Source organism: Enoplosus armatus, chromosome 8, assembly GCF_043641665.1.
Source record: "Enoplosus armatus isolate fEnoArm2 chromosome 8, fEnoArm2.hap1, whole genome shotgun sequence".
NCBI lineage: Eukaryota > Metazoa > Chordata > Actinopteri > Centrarchiformes > Enoplosidae > Enoplosus > Enoplosus armatus.
In genome coordinates this window covers 13,951,194-13,969,721 of record NC_092187.1, presented here as the reverse complement: position 1 = coordinate 13,969,721, position 18,528 = coordinate 13,951,194, and the positions used below count along the sequence as shown (strand labels likewise).

General features: G+C 45.0%; 1 protein-coding gene across 1 annotated transcript in view; it reads left to right on the top strand.

The window, feature by feature from the left end:
• Positions 1-667: 667 nt before the first annotated feature.
• nav1a (neuron navigator 1a) overlaps positions 668-18,528 on the top strand; it is a 73,358-nt gene continuing 55,497 nt past the window's right edge. The window contains exons 1-3 of the mRNA XM_070910000.1: positions 668-1,557; positions 2,383-2,483; positions 11,562-12,386. Coding sequence (XP_070766101.1) covers positions 668-1,557; positions 2,383-2,483; positions 11,562-12,386 — 1,816 coding nt within the window. The remainder of the gene's footprint in view (positions 1,558-2,382; positions 2,484-11,561; positions 12,387-18,528) is intronic.

Sequence of the window (18,528 nt, the reverse complement as noted above, 5' to 3'; positions counted from 1 at the left end):
AGGGCACAAAGAATATCAAGCTGACTTTTAGTGTTCTTGGCAGGGATGTGTGTTTTCTGAGAGAGTAACAGAAGCTGTGAATATCTGCAATCAAAGCAAATCAGGTGAGGACGATCCCATACCTCCTCTGAAGCTGCTGTATGTTAGAGAGCAGTGTTTGGGCAATGATGTGTGTCTGTGGGAGTCTGTGCAAGTGTGTGTTTGAATTCATTATGCAGAGAAAATCAGTTATTTGAGAACATAGCGCTCTAAAAGCAGCTGGTAGACGTTGCTGTGAGCATGTGTCTGTGCATGCGAGTGTGTGTGTGTAAGAAGCTGTTTTTGTGTTTTCAACTGCCAGCAGGCAAATTTGATTGCGCAGACGCTCCATGCCTTGCTGAAAATAAGCTCAACTCGTGGTTTACCATGACTCACTTTGTCATATGTGCTTGACTCACATGCTCACATACCATAGATGTTTAACTTTCTCTGAGTCGGGAACAGCACATCCTAGTTCACCTGATTAGATTAAACTTCAGATTAGAATTTAACACCGTGAAATTAACCTCAAAATTGATAAGCAAACTTTTTTTGGGAGGACTTTTGTGATTGATAGTTTGAAAGTGGAGCGTTAACGTCAGTGTTCTTATATGTGTCTCTCTCCCTGTGTTTCTCCATTAAGGTCAGTATGAGTGGGGGAGTCAATGTGAAGTCGGCCCCCCGGGCTCCTGCCTCATCAGGAATCCCCCTCCCACACAGCCTGTTGCCCTCCTCCCCCAAAGCAGATACCTGCCGCCGGGCTACTGACCGGCCCAGGCCCTCAACACAGACCCCTAAACACACTCCCACACACACACCTGCGCACTCTCCTTCGCTTTCCCCACGGAGCTCCAGCATCCCCGGGCCTTCTTCCAGGGACTCGACAAGAGACCCTGGCCTGAAAAGTCAGCTCTTTAAGCGAATGGGAGCTCTACCTGCCCCCCAGGTGTCGCGCTCCGCCTACAGCAGCCCGTTAACCCAGCGCAGGGTACCGCCGCCACACTCAAAAGACACACTGGATCTGGGAAAACCCACTCCGTCTCACATCCCCTCACAGTTTCCACATGACGGCAATCGCAACAGAAACGCCTTCTCCAATAAGAACCAAACATGGGGAACCAGCAACCTGCGTCCACCGCTCCACTTCAGAAGAGGAGACAACTCCAACACTGTATCCCAGGCAACGAATGATGTGACACCACAGAGAGAGGAAGAGCCTCCAGAAAACCATCCAGCCCAGGCCACCATGTTGAACAACGGTAACCTCCGCCCCTCTCTCGCTCAGATGAGCTACGAGCTCGCCATCAGAGGTCGCAGTGACTCCACCAGCCAATCAGACGAGGAGATGGGGACTCCTGAGGACAGCAGTCCGGCCTCCTCTCCTGGTCCCCTGCCTCTGCCTCCCATCATATTCACTGTGCCAGTCATGTCCAAGGTGGCTGTCGAGAGGCAGAATCAAAGCCTAGACAGGGAGGCTGCGTCCACAGAGGTACACACACCCAGAGTCAACATGGCTACTGTGGCTCCCTTCAGCTGCAGGTAAGTGGTCAATTATTGACACCCATTGTGAAACCATTCACTTGTCATTATCATATGATCCCTCTCTCCTCATAGCACTTTATGATCTCTACTCTCACACACACACACACACACACACACACACGCACACACTTTGACTCCCACTCTGGGTACTAGGAACCAGCCTAGAGGACTGTGTGGTCATTTCAGTCTAATTCCTCTGTATCTTTTCCAGCAATACATGCAAGGATACACACACACACACACACACACACACACACACACACACACACACACACACACTTGATGTTTTCTGGAGCAGAGCTGATTGTTAAAGAGTCCTCTTGACAGCCTCTGGGCTGACTCAGTATATTGTTCTCTCTCACACACACTCATAGTCTCTCAGGATGTGGGATAGAAACAAGAAAAGAGTGAATCTAATTTTGTAAGTTAAAAAGTGCAATGTTACTCTGTGTGTGTTTTAGTTAAATTAATCAATTCATGAAGAATGAATCAGTCAAAGCAGGAGATTATTTTCATTGAATGCACAGTGTATAATTCTTTACAAGATAAAGAATAAGACCAATTCAAGACAAGAAGTTAAATTCTTAAGCTTCTTTTTACTTTTATAATTCTGTAATTATTCACAGTGTTTTGTGCATTATCAGTAATTTTCTGTTTGATTTGTGTTTATGAAAATCAGTGTGATACACAGGGGAAAGTCATTGGCTCATCCTATCAGACATACTGTAGTAGTTTGTGTGTTTGATTGTAATCAGCGACATCGAAGTGATTTGCATGTACAGTAACAGACGCGTGTTGGCTGTGTTCATGATGTGCTTACAGGGTGCGGGTGCAGGTGCAGGAGAGAGATTTTTTTTCGGTGGACGAACTGAGTGACTGCTCATCTGGATCCATAGAAGTCTGCTGTGATGACCTAACACCAGGTTAGACACACACACACACAGGTTATGCAGTCAAACATAGAGTAGTTGCACATTTTTTCAGAAGCAGCAAACATCACTTTTCCTTTCTCTCTGTCTCCTTTGCTGAACAAAACTTGTAATGTAGTTCTGTCTGCCCAGTTAGTGTCAGGGCGCCGAGAGGCCAAGAACACAGAGAACCCTTCTGGCAGGTATGGATGCCTACTTTCTGGCATCCAGACGCATTTTGTTGCTGCAGAGTCATAAATGGCGTCAGACAGAACATGCCAGCGGCCGACCTTTGGGTTTCATTGTGGAACCTGAATAGACTCAGTGAAGACTAAGGGACAACCATTCTCTCTTTAAATGTATGCCTGTCACGCGCCTACTCATCAGGCCTTAGGAGGCATTTCTGAAGTTAGGTGGTGTAAGTTTGTGTGTGTGTGTGTGTCTCAGCCCCGGGCTCTGCTGACTATAGTGGTTCCTAGATGAAGAGATGGAAAAGAGAGATGGGCTCAGGATGTTAAGATGAAGGGAGATGACAGGGGTGATGTGGGTCAGTAATGGGATGAAATGGGGGACTTCTGAACTCGCTGCCAGGGAGTTTTATATGCACATTGATTTCAGCTTCATCCAAGAGCTGTCGAGGAGTTTGAACCCTTCCGCCGCTCATGCTTTCTCTCCATCCCTCTCTCTTGCAGTTCCTCCTTTCCAGTTTCTTTGACCTAAAAAGCCACAGTCCCAGCATGACCCCCCTCCCCGTCCTTTTGACTAATGGTTGGCTCTGCACCCACAGCTATAGTCATGCATTGTCGTGGTCAGTCTGACTTGAGAGATGTGGACGTGCTTCAGAGATATGACTTTATCAGTGGCTTAGTGAATCATTCTTTTTGATGGGGTGTCAGTTGGATAGGAGGGAATCAACTGCCTAGCTTTGAAATGTGCACTCAAGAGTTAGTGTGTATGAAAGTTTAAGGGCCAAAATTTCTCCCAGCTCCCCAATTTTAGGGACAATGTAGCGGGATAGTGATCTTAAACGTACAGCCAAGGTTGAAGGATTTGAAAACTTAATAAAATGTATTAAAAAAAAAGTATATAATGGGCTTCAATTGCTACACAGTTAATCTGTTGTGGATGTACAAACCCAATGGAGAAACTGGAGAAAATGTCTCTCCACAACCTTTACTGTACATAGAAAACATATCATATTCAGACATCTACTATGTGATATTACATCACAATCAGTTGCCTTGACTTTAAAGTTCTCTATTTTATTGATCTGGCCTCTCTTTCTCTCTGTAGCCACCAGAAAAAAAGCTGTTTGCAAATAAAACCTTTTAAAAGCTTTTTGGAGGTTTCAACCAGCTGGTTGTGGAAAGGGGGGAAGGGAGCTCATGGTGGACCAGCCCCGGTCTTTAAAGTCCTCTGGCTGTCTTGGGACTATGGTTGTGGCCTTGTAATTGGTCCCTAGCAGGCGTTAGAAACAGAACTAAAGTGTCTTAGGCTCTTCTGAAGCTGCATTTACATGGAGGGTGGGCTGACGCCGTAATAACTGTAATTTAGGGAGCGGAGGAAAGGAGGGAAACTGGAAGGAAGGCAAAGTTTGGAGAGAGGGAGTGAGAGGGACGAGACATGAAAAAAGGAGACCTGATAAGAGGATTTTGTTTTGTGTAAGGAGGAAAGAGAGCAAACAGAAAATGTGTGCACAGTAATAAATAGGCAGGTCAAATGTTGGTTAAATATTTCAAAATGAGGGCTCTGGTTGAACACACAGCACAAGGCCAAATCATGATGTGATTTTCTGATGGTTGTCTTCGGTGACTATGGTAAAAGAGTAGTTTCCCACAAATTGAATGTTTTCCATATGCTTACATTCACATAGATTGACTCAGCTGTAACATAATCAGCTCTTACATCTTGTACGGGAGACCCTAATGAAGACCTGAACATTTAATGTGACTGCAGCACCATGTGGTCTTTCTATTAGACCACAGACCTCCTGACCTTGTTGCTCTCTGGAGAGGTGTATTTGAGCATGCGTTCCTGTCCGAGCATGTGTGTGTATGTGAGCTGATTTGTGCATGTGTGACAGTACACAGATGGTGTTTGAAAGATAAATGTGATGTGGACTGTGTATCATTTTTCATCTCCCAGTGAGGGTATGGCATGATATTCCCTGTGGACACTCCCAAAGTCCATCAGCTGTCTCTCTCTCCCTCTCTCTCTCACGCACACACGCGCGCACACACACTGTACAGACACCTACAAACATAGAGGAGGTCATGATTTACATCTAGTCTGAGAACGCTGTTCACAAGGATATGAAACACTGCACATCCTATACTCTCACAAATTCAGCGACATCATCTGACATTGACGTTTACAGATAAAAAACTAAAAGAAGGTGTGGGCACGTGTTCCTTTTGTAACAGTCACACAATCTGGAGCAGAGATTTCATGATGTGTTTCTCAAGGCAAGCCAAAAATGTAATTCTGTGGCCATGAGCCAACCAAATTGCATAATGGCCTCCCTTAATTTATTTTTGATATGATATACACTGAGTTGCCAGTTTATTAGGTAAACCTAGCTAAAACCAGACTGCCGACCTGCAATAAATCCTCCTTTCTTGAAGGTTATAATGTTCAGTGTTTGTTGGCTGTTTTAGAGAGGTGTTGATTCAACTTTCTGGTGGAACTGCATTGTGTTATACAGACAGATATGTCTAATATTTTGTCCACCCCATTTATATCAGTGAGAGCAGGCTAGATAACAGATATACCTCTCTGTATAATGCAATACAGTTAAAACAGCACCACAAACTACAGCTTTCAAATTGATCATAAAGTTGAATCAACACCTCTCTACAACAGTTTCAGTAACATTACAACCCTCATGAAGGTAAGATTTAATGCAGGGCCGTTGTGTTAGACTGCATTAGTTGTAGCTAGGTGTACCTAATAAACTGGCAGCTGAATGTATTTTTCTCTTTGTGTCCTGTGTTGTAAAGAGAGCCCTAAACATGTCTTATTTGTTGAAATAATTTGTTTTTTGCCTGTTTTAGGCAAGTCTTTGCCTAATTTAAGTACATACTGTATGTGATTAACAGTGAATATACCTAAAAGAAGAGTCTGTTCAATTAAAAAAGAAAATGACCCCACTTTGGGGAGCCCTCACTTAGAGAAGTACATTTTGAAACCCCCGCTGTGCCATTCACTTTTAGAATAGCAGAAGTCAGCAAATCTTTAGTAATGAAGGTATGAAATCCGCTTGCAGTTTATAAATGTCACGCTCGCCATTCCTTTAATGCCCCTGGACAGTCTCGTGAATAGCATTTTACTAACCCCGGCTGCATCTACTCTTAGACAGTGCATAATCCTCTTTGGCCAATCTAATCAGAGAGACATATGCCGAGTTGGCGTTGGACAGTGATGAGTGGTTTAGTAGCTTTGGGAAGATGATCAGACATAAGCGTGCACTAGATTATGTCCTCGCTGATCGCCAGGAGTGAGGCAGTAATCACTATTTCGGGTTTAATGTCTCTATGTTTGACCATAACTTTGACCTGTCACGAGTTCTGTAGCTCAGCGCCAGGACAGCTGAAGTGATGGCCAGGTTTTTTTTTTTTATGTTTGGGATGTGTGGGAAAGTACGTTTCTTAAAGTACACAGGAATGCACTTACTCCATACAAGAGCAGAAAGGCACACATGCATATATATGTGTTAATAAATGAGTTAAAATTCACACCGACACACATAGAAGCTCCTCATTCTCCCATTCGTCTCACACACTGAGCCATCCACCCATTGTGTGGCAATGCACTAAGACAGAACTGCCACCTCCTCCTTCTCCTCCTTCTCCTCCTTCTTTCTCAGCCCAGGGACATTTCCTTACAATGTAGGAGGCACACAGTAATGTTTGCATTAGATAGAGCGAGAAAGGAGGGAGAAGGGTGAATTGAGGAGTGGGTGAATGAGTGCACACACACAAGATCCTTCTTGACCTCTGGGGTGACTCCCAACCCGGGGAGTCGAGTTATGGAGTTGGTCATGTGTGTAACCTCCCTGTGTCTCAGTGGGACCACACACACCAACGCACACAGGAATGGAGTTGCAAAGACATCTATCTGTCAAATTAATAACCCATGGAGAATCAAGCGTACACTCGAACAAGTGCGCATACTTTGAGGGTGAAGATTCCTGATGTTAATTGATTCATGCACTCATATTGTCCTCATTATATATCTTCATATTTTAAATTTGTATTCATGTATGTGTATATCTTACTGTAGCAACCGTAGTTTTGTTTTTTCCGCTGACAGAAGCACAATGACACAAGTGAACACACTCACACAGGCTGATGATCTCCACCGCTGCTGTATGCACACCACGCTGTAACTAGGCAACCAGCCTCTGGCAGCACAGCATTGTGGGATACCCCTGGGAAGTGTGCTGAGAATGTCAACACTGAGTCTGTCTGTGAGGGAGCATCTCCAAAGAGATAGCTTTTTTAAAACACACACAAATTCCTTCTTTTCACACACTTTAATATTCCCCTGGATGGCAGTTGGTGTTTTTTCAGACTCTCAGCTGTGTGTGTGATTCATGGTGAGTGTGTCACATTTGTCCTGCGAGAGAATGGTGTTTTTGTTGGATTAACATTTGTGCCTCCGGAATCAGGAGTTGGTATGAGTGATAGCCTTTAAGTGGCTGCATTGTCCAAATGCTTAAGCCAGTGACTCATGTTGTGCATCATCAGCAACTGAGTGAGACCACCAAAGAGGTGTCAGTGTTGAAAAACTCCTCCTTCATTCACACATACATTTGTGACTCAGACTAGGAAGCCACACGCTGTACGTATCAGCTTGTCATCTCAGTATTTTGTGTGTAAACAGGACATTAATAGCCATGTTATTGTGTTGGTGCAATACCAGTGTTTGTGTGACTGTGAGCCTTCCCTTGTGTATATGTGTGTCATGGTCTGGTATTCATCCCCGTGTCCTGTGGACCCTATGCGTTAGCGTGTTAGCGGACATAAGCAAACGTAGCAGGAGTGGCGAGGCGGTGAGGCAGGATATCCCCTCTCTGTCTTACAGGCTTCCTCTGCTCCTCTGGCACACATACAGAGATCCTTCCTCACCCCATCCTCTTCCTCCTCCTCCACCTCCTTCTCTCACTTTCCTCATTGCTTTGTTTTCTGCGTTATAATTTCACATTCTTACATTCTTTCTCCTTTTTTCCAGTAGCATCCAGTAGGCTTCTTTCATGGCGTCTGCTCTATCCTGTTCTGACTTTGCTCCTTTTTTCTTCATCTTCTATTCTCAGTCACACTCACTCTCGTCATTTTCTTCTCACTTCCCGCCCCATTCACGCTTGTCTCATCTTTAGAACAACTTTTTTTTCCTCTTGTACCAAGACACAAAAAGGCAAAACAAGAGGAACCAAGAGGGAGTGGGTGACAACAGGGAGTGGGTGAAAGTGAGAACGCATGCCATCTGCTTAGTCGAATGGGAGCCGTTCCTCTTAAAGTTTAAGGCACTCGAATACAATTGGTTACATCCAAAACAGCAGTGCTTTCCTCTTCTCTCGCAGTACTTTTCCTTTCAAAGCTGGAGACCTTGTGTAACCTTGTAAACATGCATATAATGCACCACACAGTGTCTCTGTGTGTGTGTCCGACTGGCTACTTCACATGACTGCTTGGTAGAAATATAGTGGCGAATCTGTTCCTAACTGTTTAGAGATGCTAGGGCAAATATACTCATGCAAAGTACAGAGAGCCTCTCTCTGCCTGTCTGTCTGTCTGTCTGTCTGTCTGTCTTTCTATTTCACTCTCACTCTCACTCACTGTTTTCAATCTAGCCATTCATCCCTGTCTCTCTGTCTACCTGTCTCTCTTACCTTTACTTAAAAGTGTCTTTATGTGTCTATGGAACTGTTTCCCCGTCATCGCAGCAAATTTCCCATGGCTCCGGCCACTGTGGTCAGCCCACAAACGCGTTCACACACACACACACACACACACTTCTGTGACATACTGAATGTGTGAGTCTGCTATGCGATGAATGTATAGGCTAATGCTGAGCACTGGCACTCATCACACCCTGAAACTGCCAGCTTCTCTGATGTCAGGCCAGATTGCTCAGGTCAGTCAGACAGCATGCTGTGTGTGTGTGTGTGTGTGTGTGTGTGTGTGTGTGTGCGCGCGTGTGTGGAGAGTGTGTGCGCGTGTGTGGAGAGAGAGACTAAGCAGAAAGAGAGCGAGAGAATATATGTTTACATCAGCCATATATTAAAGTGATTAGACTGTGGAGCCAGAGAGACGAGTACTGGAACAAACACGTAGCTGTGTGCTGCCAACACACACTTTACCTGTGTGTGTATACGTGCTTTCAAGAGCACTGACGCGTGTCTTTGCCCCAAGTTCATCTGTGCGCCACACAGACCTGCCTTGTACGCTCTCGTTTGACTAACCTTAATCCGTCATCAGGGAGGTATAAGAGCTGACGTACAGCACCTATTAGCCTTAAATTACATCCCTTACCCCCCTACTGGCCTGCTACCAGCCCCCAGAGCCCCCATAACTGTCACCACACAGCTCTGGCCTCAGTGTGGCATAACCACCTCAACATTGGGTCTTTATTAAAGCTAGCTGCTTCTAATTAATGGCTTTGGCCTTTACACAATAAAACAGCCTCTGTATGTCTTTGTTTTTGTCTGCTACTGAGCTCCTGTACTACACACACTCAGTCAAGGCCATATGGATGTTAGGTTGTTGGCAAATGTGCTGTGCAAGTTCCTTAATGCGTGTCGTTGTCATTTTTTGGGTTCAATCGGCGCCAGTTTGGGTACTGTTGAAAAATTAGCCATTTTTTAAAGCACCTCTCTAATATTGAGCGTGGAATGTGAGCAGACAGGACACAGCTTGTTTTCGCCCTGGTTTAGTGTCAACCAATTTATGCAAATATAACGGAAAACGGGCATCAGCCCAACAGCCTGCTTGTTTGAATACTACTCCTAACAGTTTGAGACCTGATAACATCACAGCTGCAGGCATTGCTGCTTGTATACAAAAGTGGAGTGCACTAACGGTAATACAGCCAGAGGATAAACATGGCAAAAGACCTGTATGGAGACAGGATGCATTAATACTGAAAAACAAATGATATTGCTAACAGTTATATTGATCGTTAATGAGTAATGGTGGACTTAAAGTTCATTTTATGCGCTGTCATCATGATTACCTCTAATGGAAATAAAGACAAAGGAGAAATGACAACATCATACTATTTCTCTGTCTCTGTTAATGTCCCTCTCTTATCGGATCTCCACCCAGCTCTGTGTGTTATGAGGAATTAAAGGAATAGACGCTGTAGGTATTTGAAGCAAAGGATCCGGGTCAAACCGGGAGACGATGACATGAGTGGAACGAGGGAACGATAAAGAGGGTGAAGAAGTTACTCCTGTGTCCTGTGTTGATTGAGATGGGATGTCCAGAGCGATGAGATGACGTAGTTGAACGTGCCAGAGCTAACCAAGTGCCTGAATGGGAGCTTTGGCTTCTCTGCGCCTGTCTCATCAATGTGACACACTCGTAGAGACAGACCCACACACACACACACACACACACACACACACTCAAATACATGCAGGCGAGGATAGACAAAAATATAGACACCAACTCTCATTCACACACCCACACATGCACACGTGTGTGAGGTATCGTAATAGTTGTACTGAGGGATGGATGAGACTGTGATGAATCTACAAACTTAATGGCCTGTGCATAGATCTACATTAACTGGAAGGGGGGATGGGTGACATACTGTAGGTCTGGAGGAAGGAAGGAAAGGAAAGGAGGAAAGGGGAAAAGAGTGATAGCAATGAGTGGCGAGGTAATGTAATGCAGGTGGGGTGTGATGATCATTTGAGGCCTTTTGGTTGCAAATTGAAGCATAATTAGTGAATGGCCTATCTCGTTGCGGGGTAGGGACTGATAAATGTGTGTCCTGCTCTCCCCTCCTAAGCTGATCCAGCAGTCACGGCTGTTTTTCAGATAATTTGAATCAGCTTAATCATGGGTGGGCCTCTCGTGATTAGGGCACATAAGAAAATCTGAATGTGAATGGATGAATAGAGCAGCTAATGTGATTATGAGCGATTGGATATGCATGTGTGTGTGTGCAGGGGGTCTTTATTCTGACCGCAATATTTGGCATCTAGGATCATTTGAGTCACATGCAACTGAGCTCAATATACAGTTCTTTCTTTCTCTCTTTCTGTCTTTCTTTTTCTTTATTCTCTCTTCTGTCTTTCTGTCTTCACTGGTGTGCAGCACAAGATATCATCTGCGGTGTGTGTTTGACAGGGAGAGAGAGAGAGGCAGGAATAAGCGGGTGAATCAGCCAGTGGGAGGAGAGAGAGGGAGAGAGAGAGACAACAAGAAAGGAGTGATAGAGGAGGAAGGACAGGGAGGGTGAATGAGCCAGCGGGGGGAAGAGCGAGCAAACCAGCGAGTGAGGGAGAGGTAGAGGGAGGAGAGAAAGAGGAGGGGGGATGTTGCTGCTGCTGCAACTGTTTCTGCTGTCAGTCGGCTGCTGCTTGCCTGGCAAGCGGGAGGGAATACAGAGCGAGCGAGAGGCAGAGAGGGAGACAGAGAAAGAGGCTGGTCAGTGCTGTATTTTATTCTAGCAGCGCTATTGTTGCTCAGGGAGCCGCAGACACGCTGTGAGGAAGTGGATTTAGGCACTGGACACGGATCTGCGGATCCATGGATTACCAGCAGTGAGTAACGGTAACTGCCACTCTACTAACCCACTCGTCATTTTCAACAGAGGGGTGAACCCACAGTCTCACACAGTGGGGAGTCTGGCTCAGTCTGGACCCGCTGGAGACTGAGAGGGAGAGCAAACCAGACAGTCTTGGCGTTTTTTGTTTTTTTTTAAACCTTTCTCTCTCCCGTTTTCTCCCTCCATTTCTTTCTGTCTGCTTCTGTGTATTTCACTGTGTGTGTGTGTGTGTGTGTGTGTGTGTGTGTGTGTGTGTGTGTGTGTGTGTGTGTGTGTGTGTGTGTGTCACTGATGCTGTTGCTTGGCTCTCTGCAGGAGGGATGCTGGAGGCTAATGTGGCTAACATTAGCATGACGGCTAAGCCCAGAGAGCTGGACCTGAGGTCTGCTGCTGTCTCCTGCCAGGAAACTTCAGCCCAGGCCATGGCCTCTAGGAAGCCCTCGGTCAAGCCCTCCACTCTGCCCCAGGGACCTTCACGTCCCTCCGGGCCAGAGCTCAAAGTCTATCGGCCCACCTCTGGATCTATCCCCATCCCTATCCCCAATCCGTCCAGGCTCCGCAAGCAGCGATCACTTAGCAACTTGTGTGTGCTTACTGATGCTGAGAAGAAGCTTCACCTGTACCAATCTCCTCGCTGGAATGATGATACGAGCCGGCCTGGCACTGGCACCAACAAGCCGGGCCAGACTAAGACAGGTCAGGCTGGAGGTGGGAGACCACCACTTTCCCGGACCCTTTCAAAGTCAGAACAGTCTCTTTTCCAAGGGAAGCCTAAACCTTTGTGCTCCCCGTCTGTGACTTCTAACGTGGGCAAGCCGAGTCGAATCCCTGCCCCTGGTAAACCACGGGGACCTTATGCTGAGGTCAAGCCCATCAGCAAGGGCCCTGAGGCAGGCCAGAATGCAGATACAGACCCTGCAGACCACCCGACTAAGGTTAACTCCAATGGAGCTGGGAATACTGGGACTAATGGCAAGAAACTAGGGGAGAAGGGGAGATCTGCAGCTCTGTCAACAGAGGAGAAGAAAGAGAGGAAGGGGATGGAGGGAGAAGATGATAAGGGCTTTCTGAAGGTGGACCCAGAGTTAGTGGTGACGGTTCTGGGAGACCTGGAGCAGCTGCTCTTCAGCCAAATGCTTGGTGAGCCTGCTATTTTATCCCTATTTTGCATGAAAACACACAGGTTCAGGCATTACACCTACATCACTTAGGACAGGCTTCAGTTATGTCAACAAGTTAACATTTACTTATTGATTCAGTGGACGTTGAATAACATAAACATCCCCTACTCTCCACACCCAAACTGTTCCCTCCAGCTCTAGCTGTAGCTCTAGCATCAACAGTGAATTTTGAATGAGTTCAGTCTCTATTGCAGCAGAGCATAATGATGGTGAGAGCCCTCGCTCTGTAGGTTGTGAAATTCCCCCATTTACATCACTGTAGCAGTCAAATGTGCTTTATTTATATGTGTAAAATTGATTTATGTTGTATGTATCTGTGTGGATGTGTACTAGCACTGTAGTACAGTAGCAGTTCCGGAGGGCTGACATTGTTTTGTTGTTGATTCATTAGCTAGCGCTGGAGTTTCTTGTCCTAGCCTCACCTGACCCACTGCCACAGTGAGCTAGATATATAGACAGGAGCATATTTAAAAAATCAGTGAAAGTAGTCCATGCATGTATGCATCGATGTGTGCGGTAGTTAGAGTCTAAACTGTATGTTTCATGTCAATACCGCAGCCTCAGCATCTCCTGGCTCACACCGAAATCAGCCATTCGTTAATAAAGGCCGTGTGAGTGGGACTGGTGGGGTGTGTGTTTTCAGTCGGTAAATAAAACGGCTGCTCTCCGGTCACAGTGGGCCACATATTTAGCCTTGCACCACTCCCTTACCCCCTCCCTCCCACCTCCCCTCCAGCTCCATTGATCTCCGGGCCACTGACAGATGGTCACTATCCATCCCCCCACACACGTACCTCCCCCCCCCCCCCACCTCTCCCCCTGTTACCGAGGGCAACGTGTGGGAGGAGAGAGGGGAATCTGAGGGGGTGGTGGCATGGGCAGGTAGTTAGCGTGCTACCATTCACACAGACATGCACACACATACACATACACACTGTCCCTGTCCCACATCGGGGGCGAATGTGCCGGGACACATAGTATCCAAAGTTTTAGCTAGTGGGGGTGTATTGTGAGAATGATGACTGAGTTTGTGACTAATAGGTCAAACCAGGGTCTAAATCTGCACCTATCATCCATTATTCATTCATACACACACACTCTCTCTCTATCTATTGCTCATTCTCTTTCCATCCCTCCCTCTCGGCAGGAGCAGATAGCATCAGTGAGTGAGGGAGATGGGGAGAGAATACTGTAGCGGGTCGTTATATCTGGCTTGATGCGAGGAAATCATTTTCTGTCCATCATCAAACCTCTCTGTCTTCCTCCTCTCTCCTCATTTCCTCTCTTTCTCTCTTCACCAGCTTGCCTCCTGCAGCACAGCCCCCAAATCACAGCTTGTGTGACCTTGCCCCTGCCGCCCTCTGTGTGTGTGTGTGTGTGTGTGTGTGTGTGTGTGTGTGTGTGTGTGTGTGCGCGCGCACTGTACATGGTGTGTGTGTGAGTGTGTATCTGTGTGTGACCTTGTTCCTTGTTTCAGTTCTTGTCGTGTTGTTGCTTGCCACACCTATGCCAGGCAGCCAGGTAGGGAGGGAGGAAAAAAAAACAGACTGAAAGAGTAAGAAATAAAGGAACAGGGTAAGAATTGAGATTTATGGACAAGAAGTAAAAAGGGCAGGACTTCATTCACAGAGGGAGATAAATGAGAGAGAGACAGAGAAAGAGAGAGACACTGGAGTAAAATAATGGTAATAGCCAATGACCTAAATTCCTACCTGGCATCCCAAGTGACCAAGTGTTGCTTCGGGTCATTACAATCTACCACAACCTGCCAGAGGTTTATCATAGAAACCACAGTAGGTGTGTAAGATTGTTGTGTGAGTACACTCGTGTGTGTGTGTGTGTGTGTGTTAGGAAAAGGTTAATTGTAGCTTGCCCTGTAGCTTGCGGCTGTGGGCTCATCTTTTATCGTATCTGCTTCTCCATTTCCGATGGGACGCGCAGCTAATTGGTTTCTGCTCTGTGTGCTCTGTCATAGGAAGATAGATTATGGCTGTTCAATGGATCACTCCCAGTGATCCACTCCTCCCCTTCCCATATACTGTACAGGCCCACCTTCTCCTCATCTGCTTCCTACATACATACATACATTGTACTGTATGGTATTATTTCATGATGACCATAACTCGGTCATAGCCTGTTGTTGTGGAAGCTATATCTGTTAGCTCAGTTAGCTACAGGGAGTAAAATATGTGCCTGTGTCTTGAACATGTCATGTTGCGTGGCAGCTAGCAGCATGCACTGTGACACTGTCCTTTTGAGATTAGCCTACAGTTGTAAGCAAAGATAATAGAGAATGCCACTGAGGTCTAATCGGGATGTATAACCCAAGACCATCAGCTATGCTCTTAAAAGGGATAACCGCCCTCCCACACACACACACACACACACACACACACTCTCAATGAAGAAAAAGGAAAAAAAATCCAGAATATTTCAAGGTTAGGCCTATATGTTCTCTCTCTTGCGAGGTGATTTGGGATTAGTGTCAGTATAATCTGTTTTTCTTTAATCGCACATACATGTTTTACCAGTGAGTGATGAAGAGCTTTGTGTTAATTGGATTTAGAGAATTACTTGACTTGTGTATCCACGGGCAGCAGCTCTGGACTTAAAGCAGTAATTCTCCCAAATGCAGCATGTTTTATCAGATATCTTCTAGCATCAAGGTTAGACATGGAAGCGGAGAATGATAAACTCTGTAAATTCTGCCAATAAAATGAGTCAACCTGAATGACACCTTGTAAAGCAATATACTGCATAGGCTGCCAGGGTAATCTAAAGCACTGGACCTCAGATGTGTGCCACTAATGACACCTCTCGGTCCCATCCAGCACCCATAATGAAGTGTACGTGAGTGGGTAAGCTCCCTAAAGCAGTGGCCCTTCCCAGCATGGGGCAGCTCAGTTTAGAGAGGATCTGGTCTAAAGACACCAGCAAGCATCCGGATTAGGCCTTGCATAAAGATAATGAGAAGATTCAGCCTCCATTCCACTAATCACAGATCTATCACCGTGGAAAAGGCCAGCCATCGAGACTAAAATGAATTACAGATTAAAGCCCAAAGGACATCTGTTTGGATGGAGATTTGAGTATTTGGGGGGAATTTTACTTTATGAAGGATCAGATAGAGAAAATTGATTTAGGTTAGAAGATTGGAGATGGTGCGTGATTTTGGTGTTGGCTGAGCTCACCGTAGAAATTGGGTGACTGTGTCATTTACACGTGACCATGCTCAGCAGAAGAGAACTCAATGCAACCCAGTGACACATAAGCGCTTGTTATTTTAGTGTGTGTGTGTGTGTGTGTGTGTGGGGATGTTTGTGTGGTTGAATGGTTACCCTTGCATCCTTGTCAGCTGTCTGTGGAACAATAAAGCCTACAGAGAAATTGACAAAGCCTAAAAAGGAAGACACACACACACACAGGCAAACACAGGCACACACACAATCCTGTTCAAGAGAACTTGACAACGCTGCAGGAAATAACAACAAAGTGCTGCAGCTTTAAATGTTCAGAGCTCACACACACGTATATTCAATGTGTGTCACTGATATCCTCTCCTGTCTATATTCCCCTGTACTCATCCTTTTGGCTGTGACAGGGTATTTTTCATACTCAGTCCCTCCATTGTGATCGCAGTGCTGAGTCTCTAATGCGATGCGGGTGCGGTCAGAGCGGCTGGTTCCACCTCGGGCTCCGCTGACTGAGGGATTCAGGGCAGTCGTCCTCCCTTCGAGGAGGTGGTGACAAGCCGAATAAACACAAACGCCCAAGGAAAGTGAGGAATAAAGCATCCCTCCAACTCTCTCTCCCTCTCTTCCTCTTCCTCTCTTTCAACTCTGATGCGAGTTGACGGGTAGCAGTGTTCTGTCACCAGTCAGACAGCAGAGAGGATATTTCTGGTACAAGTGTTTCAGGAGGAGGACAGAGGACATCTTTTTACTGTGACAGGGATTTTGTCACCAGGAGTATTCATAGATAGGAAGACTGTTCGTACATATGGATGCATGTATGATTATGCAGTTGTTTCTCCCTTGTTGTGTGTGTGTTTATAATGCTTTGTGGTCAGTCTCTAAGGTCTTAATGCAGGGGCCATTGCATTAGTGCTGTCTGCTTCCTGCCATCCGCCTCCTAAATCATATTAGTACTCTCTGTGTTTTTGTCTCATCAGCTCTTACACAACACACATACACACACAGACATGCAGCTTGCCACTAAAACACAAACAAGTTATTATTCTGCTTTTTTTTTTTGTTTGTACTGATGTTTGAAAGATTTAAGTGCTTATTGATGTCACCGGAGCACTCACACTCACAATCAACTTACCTACGATGAGTGTCATGGGAAGATTACCCTTAAATTGCTCCTGGTGCTTAACTTAAATATCATGATGAAATAGACAAGATGGATTAAGTAATGATATGATACAGACATTCTAGCCAGGCCCAACATTACATTTATGGGTCTGTAAGATTTTCAGAAACCTGGCTCTTAAAACACAATATAGTCTCTAAACTGATACTGAGACATATGATATACTTAATACGTGTGTGTGTGTGTGAGAGAGATAGAAAGAAAGAGGAGATAAACAGAGGGAGAGTTATGTAGGCCGCCTTGTGATGAGGAATGCTAAGTATTCATCTATTTCTGTTCTATTTGTGTTTTCATGAAAGGTCTCAGATAAAAGTGCCCATTGTTGGTGATGTAGCTATCTGCATGTTGTAGCTGTAGTATTAGTCGCACACAGACATAAATCTGAGTCAGATGACAGTATTATGGTCAGCATACACCAGTGACAATGCTAATGCAGTGAAGCTAAATCAGCAACAATTAGCGAACAGAGACGTTACCTGATGAACAGCTTTTCAGCACCTCCTCTGATCCTATTTGTTGAACTATAAATATACTGTAGGTTTGATCACAAGTCATCACCTATTTAATGGTTACATCTGTTATTGCACTGAGGTTTTTATGACCCAATTATAACTCACATTAAGTCTTTTACTGAATATATCTGGATGTATAAAGATTTGATTTTGCTTACACGCTTAGTTGATCCCAAAAACCGCATATGGACGTTTTCTGGCAGGAATTGGAATCTGAATTTTGTCTGGGCACAATCCAGCTGCAATGCTACAACACAAAATTGAGTGGGAGAGTGAAGAGAGAAAACCTACAGTCCCAGATGTTCTGTAAACAAACACACTAGCATACACATACCAGCCATTTTAAAGCCAAAATGCCAACATTGGGAAATGACTTGTCAGCCTCTGGTGTTATTAGGCCACCTTTATGGCAATATTCACAGGATTTTTCTATCAATGTGATGAAGTACTTTGATTTGTCAGGTATTTGATTTACCAGATAACAGGCTATTTTATTAAAAGCTTCTCAACTGAGTTTCCAGAAATTGTATATTATATATAATATCTTCATACATAAATAACTATTAATAAAATAACTATTTTTTAACTAGTTTCTTTTGTCTTTGTCTTCTAAACTGATTATCTTTGGATTTTTGACTGTTGGTCAGACAAAACAAGACATTTGAAGCCGTCATCTTGGGCTTTTTTGCCTTTTTTTAAACATTTTTAAAGACTTGATTAATTGACAAAATAATAGATTTTGTAAAATGTTAGTGGAGATACTTGCTAACTTGCTGTCATCAGTTTTACTGTCTCATCCATCACCTTATTAACAGTGCAGGCACTGCACACAGAGTACAGACTGTCTGTCAGACATGTGAGAGCGGAGCTGCAGCTGGGTTTAAGCACATCGTAAAATACAGTTCCACAGGAAACAACTCTCTTGAGCAAAAATACACCCAAACATTGCCACACGTTATGGTCTGCCTTGGCTCGTTGCTGGGTTTATTTAGTCCGCGTGTAATTGTGTGTGTGTGGTTGTGTGCATGAATGTGTGTGTCAGTCAGTATTTAGATTGTTTCTGATTTGGATTCGAGCTGAAAGTTTTCAAGCATACACAGGAAGCACAAGACATACGGCTGAAAGCTGTAGATATTTGAGATTTCACGATGCCACACACACACAAACAAACACATGCACATCCATTAAACTGTTTTTTTCCCTCCAGGTGATCAT